This window comes from Pygocentrus nattereri, chromosome 22 (genome assembly GCF_015220715.1).
Source record: "Pygocentrus nattereri isolate fPygNat1 chromosome 22, fPygNat1.pri, whole genome shotgun sequence".
NCBI lineage: Eukaryota > Metazoa > Chordata > Actinopteri > Characiformes > Serrasalmidae > Pygocentrus > Pygocentrus nattereri.
Genome location: NC_051232.1, coordinates 22,776,747 through 22,794,742, shown reverse-complemented (window position 1 = coordinate 22,794,742; position 17,996 = coordinate 22,776,747). Strand labels below are relative to the sequence as shown.

The 17,996-nt window shown below is 39.0% G+C and overlaps 1 protein-coding gene across 1 annotated transcript; it reads right to left on the bottom strand.

Moving 5' to 3' along the window:
• Window positions 1-2,174: 2,174 nt before the first annotated feature.
• LOC108427455 (5,6-dihydroxyindole-2-carboxylic acid oxidase) lies at window positions 2,175-15,610 on the bottom strand. The gene is made up of 7 exons (XM_017697617.2): window positions 15,078-15,610; window positions 14,404-14,726; window positions 12,069-12,273; window positions 11,072-11,239; window positions 5,639-5,815; window positions 4,222-4,368; window positions 2,175-2,759 (listed from the first exon to the last, which is right to left on the bottom strand). The coding sequence occupies exons 1-7, from the start codon at window positions 15,430-15,432 to the stop codon at window positions 2,560-2,562; spliced, it is 1,575 nt and encodes a 524-aa protein (XP_017553106.1). The 5' UTR covers window positions 15,433-15,610; the 3' UTR covers window positions 2,175-2,559.
• Between the last annotated feature and the right edge of the window lie 2,386 nt (window positions 15,611-17,996).

Sequence of the window (17,996 nt, the reverse complement as noted above, 5' to 3'; positions counted from 1 at the left end):
AAATATGAATCCAGAAACCAGCTGCAGCGCTTATAAATGCAAATGAGTATGTACATTTGTTTCTAAATTCTCTGTGTTGGTCTTAAATGTCTCTGCTGTTTCATTAATTACTAGCTAGGAGACTGTTGCGTTGCTATGGTGACAGTCTGGTTTTGATGGTTGGTGAATTAGCAGTTATACATTAAACACTTCAGAATATTTATTGTTCAAACTTTATAAGAACAATGTGTCAGGAGGCTCAGCAAAGCTTCGTTTTACTTCAAAGGATTATTATTTTATTTTTTTTACCTAAAAATCGAATTCTGTGGAGCCACAAGGGGGCAGTAAAAGAGTGCATGGGCTCCAAAGCCACATGTTGTAATGCGCTTTGGTGCAGAAAGGAGCATGTTTAACCTCATTTATCATTCAGTTCATTTATTAATGATCTCTTCTCATGAATTCTGCCCTCTTAACGTCTCTGGGAGGCGATTATGTGTGTTAGCCAGCTAATTGCAGTGACCTTGGAAAGTTAGGAGGGGAATTCCACCAATTTTTCTGAATTTCTGTGTTGTACCGCTGCCCAAATGTAAACAGTTATTCAGAGTGGTTTGGCGTAAAATGGTGCACTGTACACTGTAAAAAATAATCTGGAATTGACTGCTTTTGAATTAACTTGAAATATTAAGACAGTAAATTTTCAAATTTTTTTTGATAACTGAAAAGACACAGAAGACATACCATGTGCCTACATAGGTCTTCAGAAAATAGGTAAAAGGAAGTTGTGATGTCATTATTGTGATTTTTATTTCAAAATAAAAAATGTTCTTATGCTGTAACACCAGTGACGTGACTCCTGAAGACCAGAAATTTCATTATATATTTTTAAATATAAAATTGAAATTAAATTAAAAATTAAAATAGTTTTCTTTATGTCATTTAATTTATATATTCTATAGTCATGTATAGATTATTGTAGTTAAAATAACAAAAATGTGTTCTTCAAAATATGGCATCACCATTTACAAATGACTCTGAGGACGAGCACTTCTGTGGTGCTTGAAATGTATGTGTATATGTATATGCAGTATATATATGTGTGTGTATATATATATATATACACACACACACACACACACACTATATATATATGCTAATTTTTGTGTTTTTATTTGTGGTGTTGATCATTACCTTAAGACCATTTTGCTGAAGAAGACCCTGCATAGAGCTTTCCGCCATGAATGAAGGCCAAAACTGTCTCAAAGCTATCATTATGTGTCAGGCATCAGGCAGAATATTTGTAACCATTTGAGACGTACAAACCCTCAGTCGTCTTTTTCCTATCAGCCTCACTGTGAACAATTCTGAGTAAGTTTCTCTGAATGGCTATTCATGCAGCAATGTTAAGACATCAGTGAAGTCTATGCAGCTCACACTGTGTTGGCTAATGGACAGTGTTGATAAGTTGTTGTTATTGACAAAGAACATGTTCTAACTTGTAGGTTATTTGCTTTCCTTAAAACATGGTGTTCACTGAAACCCAAGTTACTAGCAACAAAAACAATGTGTGTGGTGGGCTAATTGTGGGCCTACAAATCAAAACAACACCTAAATAAAGAAGGTTGGAAGCCTTCAACATTACACTATAATTTGTTAATAAACACTTAAAAATACAAGTTTACAAAAAATAAGATGTTTACAATGAATGTGTAGCATGTAAAAATGTTTTTCTCTGGGTGAGGAGTGCGGGTAACTCTGTGATACTCCAAACTGAACGTCTTCTTGAGCTACCTTTGGCAGCCCTGGTGTGTTGTGAGGAAACATCCACATTGCGTGTGTGCTCTGATATAACTGCATAACTCTGTATAACTGCGTATTTAGCCATTTTTGGGGCATTAGCTGCTCCCTGCCAGGATTAAGTCATTTAAGAAAAAAATGTTATTAAATGAGGTTGTATATAAGTTTTTGGTTCCTGAGGTGAAGATTAAAGTTGGGTTAAGTGCAGCACAAACAGGAAATAGAAACACCCCACAAGCACAGTGATTTAAACTGTCCCTTTCACACCAATAAGGGGTGATAATGCTTTACTATCAGCACAGTCTGCCATCTAGTGGTCATTGGTCTATCACACAGAACCAATGGCCTATATAATACTGCAGGGACTGCAAGTGAGGGGGTGGAAAGAGCTATGGAAAGAGTGAAGTTGTTAAAGGTTTTTTTTATTGTATTCAACTGCAGAATTAGTCTACAGAGTTTTTATTCCGTTGAAAACAGTTAAATAAACACCAATTACAAATTTATGTTCACAAATTTACATCAAACAATTTCTGAAGCAATGTTAGCACCTAATATCGTGTCATTTGAAATGTAAATATAGGACTATGTGCAATTAGGCATTTTTCTTCTATGTAAGGAGTTATGCCCAGACTTTGGCTACGTATGGCTTGAGGCACTTCTCCTTTTACTGAAAACACTTACACACTTAATGCTTTAGAGCTTAGTTCACTATCTACCACATAGAAATGATACAAAATGTCTTAGAGGCAGAGGGCAGTAGTAGTAGTAGAGCGAGCACCAGTAGTTTTAGACTACAGACTGGGTCTTGTCATGTCTGTCATGATCGTCGTAGCGCTGGTACTGTTCTCCGAGCAGCGGCTGTCTTCCGTCCATCTTATACGATCTGGAGCGAACGGCGCATGTGGTGATGGCGAAGATGATCGCCACCACGATGAGGGCTGCGACCACAGCGATGGTGACGATCTCAGTTAGAGTGATGGGACGTGCTGGAGACAGAATCAGTCATTATAAGCATGTCGTTACACACTGAAACTTGTTTTAATGCATGTATTAAAGAGTTTCAAAGGTCATTTATAGATGAAAATCATCAGGTGCTGTCAATCAGTAGCACTTCAAACCAGAAGATTCATCTTCCTGCTCTAAAATACCTGATTCAGATTATAATATTAAGCCCTTGAACCAATCTAAAGGGCCCATATACCCAAATATTTATTCTATGGGGTCCACTTATAACATTGTATGGCTTTATGTACCAAAATGGTCATAATTCATTATTTCAATCTCTCTTTATGCTATGTAATTGAATAGGCTGTTTTTCTTACAGTGCCTTTAAAACTGATGTATGTAATTGACTTCTTCTGTCCTGCATGCACCTTATTCAAAAAGTGGTTCAGGCTGAAATACTATTCATGACTTCAAGGTCAATGGGCAGAGCTAAACCGCTGTAGGCACATATATGTAAGTGGTTAGATTTTGTGGCACTGGTGAACTCAAAATAGGCTGTTGGTTTTAATATATAAGTTATGGACAGGGAAGCAAATTGTATGTTTGAAACTTTAACAATATTCATATACAACACCGTTCCATTCAGGAACAGCTTAATCAAACTGGGTAAAAAAGTAAGGGAATGTAGTTTTCCCATTATCTAAACACTTTAAGGAAAAATACAAAACTGTCCTATTGGGAGCACCAACATGCTAACTCTGGGCTGATACCTGCTTGTTTTATTAAACATATCTGCTGATATTGATATGTTTACATTTATAAAATGTAAAAGTATGTAAAAATGTCACATTTACAATTGAATGCAAAAGTGTGGGCACCTGGATAAATGACATTGACTTTTTCAGTAAAAATGAGTTAGCACATCCTCTACAGCGACCCACTGTTTACATGTGGAGTTCAACATAGTAGAAAAAACCATGTACAATAAAATAATAAAACATCAAATGTGGCCAATGTGAAAGTTATGAAAGATTTAATGGTAATGTTTTATTTTTTTCCAATATATTAAACTCAGCAAAATCAATACTGTGCACTAAAATTTGCAGATGTCACATCTACGTTTGTTGTCTGTAGAGGATGTGTTAGCCAGCTTCAACTTAGAAAATCAACAAAACATGTAACATGACTAGGAACGTTTAAGCTTCTGCTTACGACTGTATTTGTAGAGGGTTACAAATGCAGTGAAATGAATGAAATGCAGATATTTTAGCGCACTGACAAACACTCTACGCCATCAAATATGGGTTTGAAATATCAAATCTACATTTCTTTTTTACACAATTATCATTGGGCATCCCTACTTTCCACTGTTTGAGTATAAAAATAGCCCTTAATAAAACAGACTAATCTAAAATGAAGGTTTAAGCTTTCCAGCCCTTAATCTAAGTATGTTGAGCAAGCAAGCAGCAAAACCCTCACATTAAAGACTCATATGATACATACACGGCCACTGAACCTCGTAGGAATAACCCAGGTTTTCTGGTGCTGTGAGAAACATCTCTGCATTGGTGATGGGAGGCCAGAAAGGCACCATGTTGTAATCTCTGTTGTGGCCAATGGGAGTGTTCTCCAGAGGATATATAGCAGATTCTAAAATAAATACAAACAGCGTAATGTAAATGTTACAAACAAACAAGCAAACAACAACAACAACAACAACAACAACAACAACATACACTAGAATTACACAATTCTCCAGGTAACACATAGCTCTTAAACCACAGATTTGTTATGTCTTGCAACGCATTCAATATAAAAAAAAAAATGCAGCAGCACAATGTGCAGTTAAACAGGACTGTAAATTATAATACGGAGTATGTACTGTGTGCTGTAATGTAGAGGTCTTAGAAAAGAACACATCACTTATGTGTGACTGAGACTTGTATATATGCTTGGTTTCTCAGAGAACTTATATTTCTCTAAATTAATTGTGGCCCCAAAAAAGACCCGCCAAGTTAACTGATAAGTTACTGGTCAATCCTTAAAGGGCCCATCTCCTACAATTCCCTTAGGTTTTTTTCCACTACACACTTTAAAAAGATCTTTAAAAAGTTCTCTTAGGGCTCTTTAGCAAAGAAAATGGTTCTATACACAACCATGAACACTCAAAGAGATAAACATTTCTTTAATGGTTCTACGTGGCACCAAAAAAGTTACTTCTATTGTTACAGTTTGACATTGTAATAATTGAAGGATATTTTTTGGTGCTATATGGAACCTTTTCTACAGCACATTCTTCATCAATCCAAACAACCATTTAATGATGTAACACACTTTAATCAAGCAAAGGGTTATTTGAGTGTTCGTGGTTCTGTACAGAACTATTTTCTTTAATAAAGAAGTACTGACATTTTTAAGTGTGCAGTGGTATTTTTGTGATTTTATGTCAGTCACATACATTTTTATATGACCATTGCCCACCCTTTTATCCCCTTTAAACATTAAGAGTAATAATTAAATAGGCTTTCATGTTACTGTGCCTTTAAAACTATATGGAAATGACCTTTCTTCTGATTGGCTGTTCTGTATTGTGTCTTGTACAAAAGAACCTGAAACTCGTCCAATACCCCAAGCATGAATGGACTGCACTAAACTGCTATAGGCTGAATAGGCTAATATATGTAAATAAGTTGGATTTTATGACATCACAAAAACAGTGAATAGTTTTTTGCAGTTTAGTTTACATATGTGAACAGCTCATTTTGAAACTCTAACCGTGTTTACATCTAAATAAAAGTGAGGCAAATTCTGTGTTTCATGATGTAGGTCCTGTAATGAAAAACTGTATATGTAATCTTATTTATTCACTGATCACTTTTTTCACTGATGATATGCAGTAAAGACATTCAGCAGGTGCTACCTGGGTGTCTCCGGAGCCACTCATCGAAGATAGCGTCGGTGAAGGTGTGAAGCAGGACGAAGATGGGGTCATTGGGGGACAGGTGCGTCGTTCCACCTGTCCCGTTCAGGAACAGGTGAGCCAGGTTGTGCAGACTTCGCACCACAGGGTCATAAGCCCCTGCAGGGTGGCTGTAACCTAGTAACACAGTACAGCTGAACATTAATGCCTACATGACAGAACTTAGTGTATAATCTTCATGGCTGCTTTTTGTGTTATATGTAATCATGACATGTTGTACAGACTTATTACAAACGTTTAATACGCTATTTAAATTCAATTATTTACTTATTCATTTATTTTGTCTTTATTTGATGAGGGCTAATATGTGAGTGTAGAAAGAAGGAATTACAAAGAATTGTATGAAATGAATAAGCCTGGTATCATAACATTTACAGTTGTGTGCAAACGTTTGAACACCCCTGGTCATATGACATGTTATTATCAATATATCAATGACATGATATTTTCAATTTGTTAAACAAGTAACATTAATCCCTTTTTTGTGCCATTCATCATGAAATGTTCATCCAGTATAAAGAGTAATTGGTCAGAAAAACAAATAGAGAGAGAGAAAAAAAGAAATTTTTGGTTTACTTTCTAAATGAAATCATCCCTATAGAGAACACCCAATTTATTTAATGCACAAATACTGTTTAGTTACTTAGTTTAGTATATTGGATAAAAAAAAAAAACATGAAAAATAAAATGTGCCATAACTTTTGCAAAAGCCACATTTTATAGTTTTATTTTTTCCAATATGTTAAATTCAGCAAATACACAGTAGTTGTGGATTAAATTGTGTAGAAGTGTGTTCTCTGTAGAGGATTGTTGTGGGACAGCAGGAAGGCGGGCCCAAGTGCAAAGATGAAAACCCGTGAGAAAGGGTGTTTAATAAATTTATTGAGATAATGGGATGTAAACCAGCCATTACGAGTGTACTTTGTGTACTTCTGGTGCCGCTCCCAAGCCTGGATAAATGGTGAGGGTTGCGTCAGGAAGGGCATCCGGCGTAAAACTTGTGCCAAAACTATCATGCGGATCACAAATATGATTGCCATACCGGATCGGTCGAGGCCCGGGTTAACAACGACCGCCTCCGGTGTTGTTGACCAGCAGGGTGCCGGTGGAAATTGGATTACTGTAGGTCGAAGACCATCAAAGAGGAGAGGAGGAAGGCAGGTTAGAAGGCAGCGAGAGAGAAGGAAAGGCAGGAGTGTGGAGGACACTGAACATAGGGACAATGACTGGTAAAGGCAGAGAGCTTGCAGAAATGATGGAGAGAAGGAAGGTAGATTTTCTGTGTCCAGGAGAACAGATGGAAAGGAAGCAAGGCCAGGAACATTGGAGGTGGATTCAAACTATTCTATCATGGTGTAGAGAGGAAGAGAAATGGAGTAGGGATAATCCTAAAGGAACAGCTTGTGAAAAGTGTTCTGGGTGTAAAGAGAGTGTCAGACAGGATCATGAGCCTGAAGTTGGAGGTTGATGGTGTAATTTTGAATGTGGTCAGTTCATATGCAACACAGGTTGGTTGTCAGTTAGAGGAGAAAGAGGAATTTTGGAGTAAGTTGGATGAAGTCGTAGATGGTGTCCCTAGAGAGGAGAGATTAGTGATTGGTGCAGACTTCAATGGACATGTTGATGAAGGGAACAGAGGGGATGAAGAGGTGCTGGGTATGTATGGCGTGAAAGACACAAATGCGGAAGGTCAGATGGTTGTAGATTTTGCAAAGAGAATGGAAATGGCTGTGGTGAACACGTATTTTCAGAAGAGGGAAGAACACAGGGTGACATACAAGAGTGGAGGAAGGTGCACACAGGTGGATTATATCCTTAGCAGGAGATGCCACCTCAAGGACCTTGGAGATTGTAAAGTGGTACCAGGAGAAAGTGTAGCAAGGCAGTATAGGGTGGTTGTCTGTAGAATGAGATTAGAAACAAAGAAGAGGAAGAGAGTGAAGACAGAGCCAAAGATTACATGGTGGAAGCTAAGGAGGAGGATGGTTGCAGGCAGTTCAGGGAAAAATTGCAACAGGCCCTTGGGGGCAGTGAGGAGCTACCTGAGGACTGGGAAACTACAGCTAAGGTGGTGAGAGAAACTGGCAAAAATGTCTTGGGTGTTTCGTCTGGTCAGAGGAAAGAAGACAAGGAAAGTTGGCGGTGGAATGAGGAAGTCCAGGAGAGTATTGAGAAGAAGAAGGCAGCTAAGAAAAAGTGGGATAACCAGAGAGATGAAGGTAGTACGCAAGAAATGTACTAGTGAGTGAACAGAGAGTACTTTGAAGAACTAATGAATGAGGAAAATGAGAGAGAGAGGAGGACAACGGAGGTATTGAGATGTTTAGGAGAGAAGGCAGTGGACTTTTTAACCAGGTTGTTTAACAAAATCCTGGAGAGTGAGAGGATGCCTAATGAGTGGAGAAGCAGTGTACTGGTCCCCATTTTTAAGAACAAGGGTGATGTGCAGAGCTGCAGCAACTACAGAGGTATAAAGTTGATGAGCCACACCATGAAGGTATGGGAAAGAGTTGTTGAAGCAAGGCTAAGGCGAGAGGTTCAGAACAGTGAGCTGCAGTTTGGTTTCATGCCCAGAAAGAGTACCACAGATGCAATTTTTGCATGGAGAGTGTTGGTAGAGAAGTACAGAGAAGGTCAGAAGGAGCTACATTGTGTCTTTGTGGATCTAGAGAAGGCATATGATAGGGTGCCCAGAGAGGAACTGTGGTACTGTATGAGGAAGTCAGGTGTAGCTGAAAAGTATGTTAGGGTGGTGCAGGACATGTATGAGGATAGTGAGACAGTGGTGAGGTCTGCAGTTGGAGTGACAAATGGTTTCAAGGTGAAGGTAAGGTTACATCAGGGATCAGCTTTGAGCCCCTTCTTGTTTGCAATGGTGATGGAAAGGTTGACAGATGATTTCAGGCAGGAGGCTCCATGGACCATGATGTTTGCAGATGACATTGTAATCTGTGGTGAGAGTAGAGAGCAGGTGGAAAAGAATCTGGAGAGGTGGAGGTTTGCACTGGAGAGGAGAGGAATGAAGGTCAGTAGAGACAAGACGGAATACAAGTGTGGGAATGAGAGGGAGGCAGGTGGAAAGGTGAAGATGCAAGGAGTAGAGGTCGTAAAGGTGGATGACTTCAAATATCTTGGGTCAACCATCCAGAGCAATGGACAGTGTAGAAAAGAGGTGAAGAAGAGGGTGCAGGCAGGATGGAGTGGGTGGAGATGGATGTCAGGGCTGATGTGTGACAGAAGGATAGCAGCAAGAGTGAAAGGGAAGGTTTACAAGACAGTAGTGCGTCCTGCTATGATGTATGGTTTGGAGACTGTGGCTCTGTCTAAAAGACAGGAGGCTGAGCTGGAGGTGGCGGAGATGAAGATGCTGAGATTTTCGTTGGGAGTGACAAGGATGGACAAGACATGAGCAGATCAGAGGGACAGTGAAGGTGGAGCAGTTTGGAGATAAAGCCAGAGAGGCCAGGTTGAGATGGTTTGGACCCCTCAAAAAATAAAACTAAACAAAAAAAGTGTGACAATTGCTGCTGTTTGCCACAGCCTTAAGTAGAAGAGTCCACAGGTGTGTCAGGTTAGGCCTAATCAGCCCGAGGGCTTCTGGGAATTGGAGTTCCTGTAAGATATGACACTTTGCCACTGTCGCCCTCTGCTGGAGGCCAGCGGCACAGGCTGGATCCTTACTACGATGTGCCCACACATATTCACCTAGAAGTCAACTGCATGGGTGCCACAACTTTTACATACAACTGTATGTTTATGTTTTCAACATGTGTGCAAGTCGATGTAAAATGTCTCTCCGTTTGAGAGTTCATCATGGATAAGTGGCAACAAACAGTGTTTATTATGGTGTGTTATTTTACAATCAGGTAAAATATGATATAAATTGATTCTCATGTTTTATTTGCTTGCATTTGAAACAGATTAAATCTTCTTTGTGGTCAAAGTTACAAAGGATTAGGAACCCCTTCTGTAAACCAAGACTCAATTGCTTTCTAAGGTATTTCCTAAATGAAAGAAATAATAAAATGTAATTACATGATTAATTACCTTTAAATGAATTATATTCACATTCATTTTACATTCTGAATCGACAGGCTTGAGTCTCCATTTCCAAAGGTTTACTGCTTGTTTCAACTGAAATTACAAGACAAAACCTGCCAGAAATGTAAAGGATTGGTTTTGGTTTGTTTTTGAATAATAAATCTTCTCCTCTAATAAATATTATAAATCTCCTGTTTATAAATTTCTTCTCTGCTCCTTAAAAAACTGTGGCATGGATTGACAGTTTAGAATCTGCCCTTTCCACAGTTTTTCTGCTTGCTTTAATGAGCTGGGAGTCAGAAATAATTTATGCTTTTTTTCAGTGGTGAAAACCTCTCAGGGTTAATTAATGCAGACAGTAACCAAAAGAAGGCCCGGAGCTTGTGTTTCACTTGCTGCTCCATCATTGAAGGATTTGGACTGAGTGGAGTTCCAGACTGTCAGCAGCAGAGGGCGCTAATTCTACAGGGTGGTTTGTCGTGCAAGATCACTGCTGAAACAGCGTGTGCGGATCATTATATTTACGTGTCCTGAAGAAATGGTCTTTTCCAGTTACTTTGACAGAATATGCTACTTTCCTGGTGATGTCAACATATTGCTTCAACCAGGCCTAAAGGGCACATCTCGTTCTTCATCTCCTTCAGAGTCTTTTTTTATAAACACCCATACTTCACAGAACTCAAGTACCTGTTCCTACTTGAATTAGCTTTTAGCATAGCTACATTGGAAGTATGTTTGGGTGCTCAGAAAGGAATAAAGTTGTGAACATCTCCCTTAAAAGTATTTACAACTGTTAGTAGATTACCGACTACCTAAGCAGAACTCTGCTGTTATGTCAGACTGCTCTTCCTGTCACAAATGTGATGAAACTACTGATCATCTAATTTGGTACTGAATCTATTGTAAAATGTTCTTGAATTATTTTAAAAATTTTCTTAGAAGAAAAGTAAAAGTAATTAGAAAATGTTTTTTTTTAGTGCATAAACTAGAGGAGATCCTCTATCCAATTCTTGTTTTCAAAAAAGACTTTGAGATAAATTTATATACATTAAATCATTCAAAGAACCCATTATCAATGAATACTAATAAACTGATAAAATATTCATTTTTGTTTGTGTTGGAGAACAAAACTTTGGTAACTTTGCAGGAGATGCAAAGGCTAGGTGGTATGGCAAAAATCTAAAGCAACAAAATTGTATATATGTGCAACATTGTGCAACATTTTTGTATCTCTTTTGTTGTCAGTTAAAGGGTGAAATTGCCAATCCTTTTGTATGTGCATTATACACTGTTCAGTAAAGCATGTATATGTGTACATGTGCCTCTCCTCACCCTCGATGGTATTTCTGAAGCTCTCAGATGAGGTGGAGTAGAACGGTGGGGTGTCGAATGTGTTCACATCCAGGCAGGCAGCAACGTCCTGGGGCTCAGGAAGCTTCTGCACCATGGGCCGAGCCACGTTTCCCGCTGGGTTCCTCCTGATGGGGTTACTCTCCGTGCCTGACACAGAGAGAGAGATGGGCTTTAGGACATGCCAAGTTATTCTATTTATCACAGGTAGAAGCTTATCTAAACAGCATACAGCCCATACAGAGAGCCTAAACCAAAGGCTGAACCATTTACTGCTACACGTTTTCCCATTTGCAATTGGATAAGCAGCACAGGGCAGGATTTTTTCCTGAAGCATGTGAGCACACCAGACAACACGCTGAGCGACTTTGTGGAATGCAGAATGTAGACAGGGTCACTTGCCCTTGGGCCTTTTATTGGATGTGAAGGAAACAGTATTTATTCTAATAATGCCATTGAGAATGCCTTTGATGTTCTATCAGAAAACTGGATTTCTTTGGTGTCTCACAGGATCTCTACAGTCATGCTAGACAATATAATCCCTGCAAATTTCTAAAGGATCTTCCTTTGTTTTGGTTTCAGTGAGTCAAGTGTACTGAAAGTGTAAATCTGTAATTGCATGAGATGTACAGAAGAATATGTTGGAATATGGTCTGTGCTTTGGACCCCTTCCCGGGTGAATCTGATGATTGTGAGAGTATTGAAAGAGTATTCAAAGAGAACTTAGTCAAAACTATTTACTATTGTCATCATATCATCAGTAAAATGACAATTCTGCATTTCATACCTAAATTTCGAGCCTGAGCTTGTTTTTGAACCTGTGCATGTGATGTAAAAAGGTAAATATGTAGCATATTACACAAAAGCATTTTATACATATATATGCAACCATTTTTTCTATTAAAGAAACTTTAAAATAGTAGAAAATCATGGAGCAGACGCTCTGGAGATGTTGTGAACGGGAGGGAAATGAACTGACTGTTGCAGATGGTGCCCAGACTGTCGTAGTCCTCCACACTCTCACAGATCACCCGCCACTGTGCGAAGATGGAGTTGGAGCTGATGCTGTTCATGTCAAAGTTGCTGCGTGCGCCCATCAGGTCATCGGTGCAGATGTCGCACTGGTTGCCTCCTATAGCAAAGTTCCAGTATGGCAATGCGAAAGTCGGGTCCCGCAGCATGTCCTGAACAGAGGGAGAAAAATACACTGATTTATGACACTTCGACTTAAAGACTAATACTGCAAAATCAACTGCTTTGATTTTAGAATGTCAGGATCAATAGTAATAGCATTCAGTATAATATGGGCTCACTATTTGGCTGCTTTCAAACATAAAAATCCATAAAAGGCTTGGATGTTGATTTTATTGTCTATGCTCCAATAATGTGGTAACAGTTCCTCCAGTTACAGTTAAAGATTAATACATTTTTATTATTAAATTATTAGATTATTAAAGATGATTAATAGGTAAGTTATCATTTCATGGTGCAGTGAATCATTTATACTTCGGATCCACTTGCTGCTCATCATCTTTCTGATTAGGTCAGCTGGTAACTTTAATATGGCAATTGCTTCATGTTGTCATTTACATTGACGCCTGCAGAAAAAATTTGGTTTTCCATTTTAAAACGTTAGTTACAGAGCATAAGACATATTCTCATTCTCTTACTGTTAGTAGTTCAAATAAATAAAAACTGTAAAAGTGAATTCCACTGATTTTGTAAAATTCATTGCATCATTGAGATGTAAACAAAATCATTCAGAGTGGTTTGGTGTGAAATGTTCCATTGTAGAGAAACTCAGAGTCAGAATCATTCACAGTGGTGCTGAAAGGAACCAGATGTCTAAAGAGTTTAATGCCTCTAAATGCTTTATCACAGAAAGTTGTTTTACAATAGTTTTGAAAAAATGTTTTTGTCTAGAAAGTATTTTTAAATCCATTCATGGTGGAGAGATATATACAGGGCAAATGTCCCCAAAGAAAACGTATTTTGGACATGTACATTTGGCTTCCTATCACCATCACTGTAAAGAAATTGAAGTCAGTACATTTCTATAGAACAAAGCATTTCACATCAAACTACTGTGAGTGACTTTGCTCACATTTTGACCACTTAATCCTGAAGAATTGTTGAAAAATCTGTTGAATTTCCCTTTTTTTTTTTACAGTGTGTATACAAAGAAATAGACTAATGAAGAATGGAATTAGGAGGACAATGGAATAAATCTGCTGGAGTGTGCAGAAGGCAGGGGATGATTGTCTGTGTAAGGAGCCTCTCATGTTTACTGGTGTAGACTAATCCTGTTTGTAATGCTCTGCAAAGAGCAAATCACACCAGAATGAGTATCAACTCTGACAACAATGGCTTCTTTATCTCAGAGTTAGTTCACATCATTACAAGTGTAACAAGATTTTCTGCAATTTGACATATAATTAAATATGATCTTTCCCCCCACATGTCTGGTTTGAGACCGTTTTCACCTGCTTAATATCGATTATGCACCTGCTGCCTATGGCACAGGCTCTGGGTAGAAGATTTAATCACTAAATACAAGAAGCTACACTACCACTCAAAGATTCTTCACTATGTTAGCTGTCATTATACTGAATAACAACTTAGTGTAAAAAAACAGAGGGACTGATATGTCACAGTAGGGAACCCCTACCAGCACTTGTTCTTTTTTTTCAGATGATAAGTTCAGTTTTATTGAGAACACAGACTATATTCAGAGACCGCTTTAATTAGGAGACTTTAAGGTTTTGGACTGAGTAAAACATACGAGGCCTACATTGGTTTGGAGGCTATATTGTAACAATAAAGGCAAGCTTGCCAATATCATTAGAATGACTGGCAAGCTTAGACGTGGCAACTGTAAATGCCTCAAATCATCATCTTCACAATGAGTTTGAGCTGTTACCTTGATGCTTTAGTATATTCTACTCCTGTTTTCTGTTTGAGAATGCACCTGTTGTGCTATGATAGAGGAAGAAGAAATTGCCAGTGTTGTTGGACAATAAAGTTGTATGCTCTTGTATTCAGTGACAAACTAGACACCAAAATAAAAACAAAAAATAAAATTAATTTACATTAATACCGGCAAATAATAATAAGATCAAGACATACTTTGCAACTACGACACATTCTGCATTTTAATTTTAGCAGAACTTCATTAGATAGTTTTTTCAGAGGTTTTGGAATCATTTACAGCTCATTTTATACCTGAATCTGCAACAAACTAGGATCACAAATGAAAACACTGGTTCTTTTGAGCTGTATTTCAATAAACATGCATCTGTCTCCTTGGCTCTTACCTGCATGTCCCGCTCCAGCTGTAGGAGGTGGAAGCGATGCCAGGTGACGAAACCGGGACCCTCATGAGAGAAATCCACACCTCCAAAGCTTGGCTCTCCACCACCCAGGAAGGTTTTACTGACCGAGTAATAGTGAGACCAGACAAAGTAGTTGTAGATGGTGATGTTTTCGAACTGCGGCGTGTTCCCGTCGGTTCCGAACACCTCCGAATAGCGGCGGGTGGTGATTACGATCTCTGGGTGGACAGTACGCTTGGCCTGGTCCAGGGCGTCCACAAAGGCACGCTTCTCATTTGCGCTCATTGTCATTACATTTCTCCTGACTGAGAGAAAGAAGGTCACAGTTTGATAAAGCTGGATTATGAGGAATAATGAGGAGCTCTTCATGAACACAGAAAAATGTTGTTTCAGGGGACTAAGGCTTTTCTCCTTATTTATTGGCACTGTCATAAGAGTAGTGTGTTTAATTGATATTTTAACCCCTTAAATTCCCAGGCTTAATATACATACTTAGACTTATTATTCAATAACAACAGTCATGCACAACCTTTAACACCCTCAGTCCAATTGCATGTGTTGCTAAGTGAAAATACCTATAATAAGTATAGAAGACCTACCACCACACATGGTTTAGGAATTAATAAGCATATTGATTATTGATTCATTTTCCTCACCTACAGGCACCGGCTGGTCACAGTTGGGTCCGCTAAACCCGTGTCTGCATCTCCCGCAGTCGTGACCCGAAAAGTTGCCGCTGCACTGACAGGTGCGGTTGAAGAACCTGATAGGCCAGCGCTCGCGATCGTCCCGCCCGTCGTGAGGGTACTGAGGCCCGTGAGGCCGCGAGTCCACTCGCACCTGCATGCACTGCCCTCTTCTCAAGCTCACTCCGCACGGGTCAGCGGCTCGGCCGAACGGAGACGGACAGCACTGACCGCTCCGGAGCCCCTCTGGTGTCACACAAACCCGTGGAAACTGGGCACGCACTATATCAGCCCACAAGAGCACCAAAACCCCATACATCCACATTGTAACACAGAAAATAGCACTTACTGATTAATGTCTAGTGTTCGTAATATCTGTCCTGTGAATGAACACAAGCTGTTGTTTCCCCTCAATTTGTGAAACTACAGACAACTACAAGCTTTCACTGCTGCCATCCCAAGCATTCCATCACCCTGATTGGCCGCGCAGGAGGCAAATGAGCACAGAAGCTTAAATAGCGGATTAGCGCGTGACTCTCTGGAACTCTGATCTCCTCGTGATCACGTCACATTTCCTGCTAAACGAGTGGAGGGGGTTTGCTGGGGTTAGGTAGCACGAGCTCAGACCCAGGCCGCTGCACACTACTGTAGGAAGCCTGCTGAGAAGCTTCCTCTGCACAGGGCTAAATTCAGCCACCTAAAGACCTCTAACGGCCTGTAGGTGGGTCCACACTTCAGTTCTTTAGTCGCATGAATACAGAATGTACACAATGGTCTCATAGTAGATTCTGTATTATTTATAGCAGTTTTAGAACTTTTAAGACTGATTACAGAATTATAGCCCTGGTTAAAAGGTATCTAAATATTTAGACCAGGCTCCTGCAATAAAAGGGCAGTGTGAAAAAAAAGTGAAGCTGATTTTGGAGTAAATAGCTGTTTCCTCTGTGCTGTGTGTCCACACTCCCCACAGCACAGTCATGTGCCTGCACATCCATGGTCACAGGGCCTTCTTTCTTTTTTTCATTTCTTTCTTTCTTTCTTTCTTGATGCAATCATATCAACACATATTTAATCCATCTATGAACCAAAGAACACTACAAGTTCCTTCAAGATGACTCTTATCCAGTAATATAATAACAATAATAATAAATTAAAAATGACATTGAATGGTTCACCTCTACTTTTTTCCCTAAACCCCAAGAATACCGTCATCCAGATAATTTTACAAATTAGCCATTTATTTAGCTGAAGTGTTGAGATTACTTTTGAGATTATGTTTGAGTCAGAATGGTAATTGCTGCATTATGTCCTGTTGGGCATACCTTTTGTTTTTCCCTCTACATCTATGTGAGAATCAAATAGGCCTAGTTTTCCCCTCGCTGGTCTTTCTTATTTGGGATTTGAATTGTTCCTTTTGGAACCAGGGTACACTTTTGCACAGCCACCTAAATATCTGGATTTTGTTTGAGATCAGGTTAAATTGGCTGTTTTGGTTTACACAAACAAAGAGGACAAAGTAGGAAGGGCCTTACTATCCTAGATAAAATGCTCACATTTGGTCTCTGCATGCTTTAGAGGGGAACTCTCAACTCAGCCATTGCTTGGGAGAGTTTACAGAATGGGATTTATGTTGAAGATACATTACATTCTGTTGTTGTTGAAGAACATATAATTCTGCCCATAGCGGTTTTCTGGAAGTACAGGATGCAGGAGTTGACAGAAGTTGATTTACTGAAGCGTTCCTAAAGGTCACTTAGTTTCCTTCATTCTTTCATTTATTCATTCTCATGTCTAGAAACACACCAATACATCAACACTGGGGTGATACTGATATACATATATGTCTAAAGGTTGGTAGATGCCCTCTCTTCCAGTGTTTCTTCTGAAATAAATTGACTTAATAGGGAGTTTGCCCCCCTCCCCATTGCTACAGTAACAGCCTCTACTGTTCTGAGAAGGCTTTACACTAGATGTTGGAACATTGCTGTGAGGATTTGATTGCATTCAACATTCACAAGAGCTTTAGTGGGTAAAGAATTGATGTCGAATGATTATTTCTGGATCAGAAACAACTCATCCCAAAGGTGTTGGATGGAGCTCCATTACTCCAGAGAACGTACAGTTTCACTGCTCTGCAGCCAAAAGCTAGAGGGCTTCATATTGCTCTAGCTAACACTTGACATTGGGAATGGTGACCTTAGGCTCATGTGTGGGTTAATGCTTTTCTATGGATATTATGCAAGCTGTATATGAGCATCTAAACATCAGTGTCAGCAATAGGCACACCTTAAAGTAGCTGAATTCACTAATTAGAATATCTGGATACTTTTAGATGTATGTGTGTGAGTGTGGATACTGATATATATATATATATTCACACATATCTACACACCTTGTTTAAGACAGGATTTGGAAGTAGATCCACCTGGTTCAAGTCAAGTCAAGTCAGCTTTACTATAATACTACAATACTACAATATTTATTGACATATTCAATACAATATGTATTGAAATTGTGTTACTCTCAGACCCCATGTTGTAGCGATAACATTACATAGACTAATTGTACAAAAATAGAACTATAAAAAATGAACTGTCAACTCAACCAATGGTTTAGCAATATGAAGAAATGTAACATTTACTTATAGAGTGTAAGCAATGTAGTAAAATGAATAAAATAGCTTAGTATCCCAGCAGATATAAGCATCTGTGCAATGCTTCTAAACTTTGCTTGAAACAATTCCCTCCTGATACTAATATTATTGTGCATCCCTCTTAATTCTTTCCCTCTTCAGATCAATTTATTTTGCATCTATCTGTCATGAACAGCAAATAAAACTGTTTGATTGTCAGTATATGGTGTTGGGTGAATGCAGCATGTTGTCTGTCC

Coding starts and splice junctions, on each gene's coding strand:
- LOC108427455 (XM_017697617.2), bottom strand. CDS start 15,432: ATGTGGATGTATGGGGTTTTGGTGCTCTTGTGGGCTGATATAGTGCGT. Junction 12,274..14,403: donor AGCTGGAGCGGGACATGCAG/GTAAGAGCCAAG, acceptor CCCTCTGTTCAG/GACATGCTGCGGGACCCGAC. Junction 4,369..5,638: donor GTGGCTCCGGAGACACCCAG/GTAGCACCTGCT, acceptor TATTTATTTTAG/AATCTGCTATATATCCTCTG.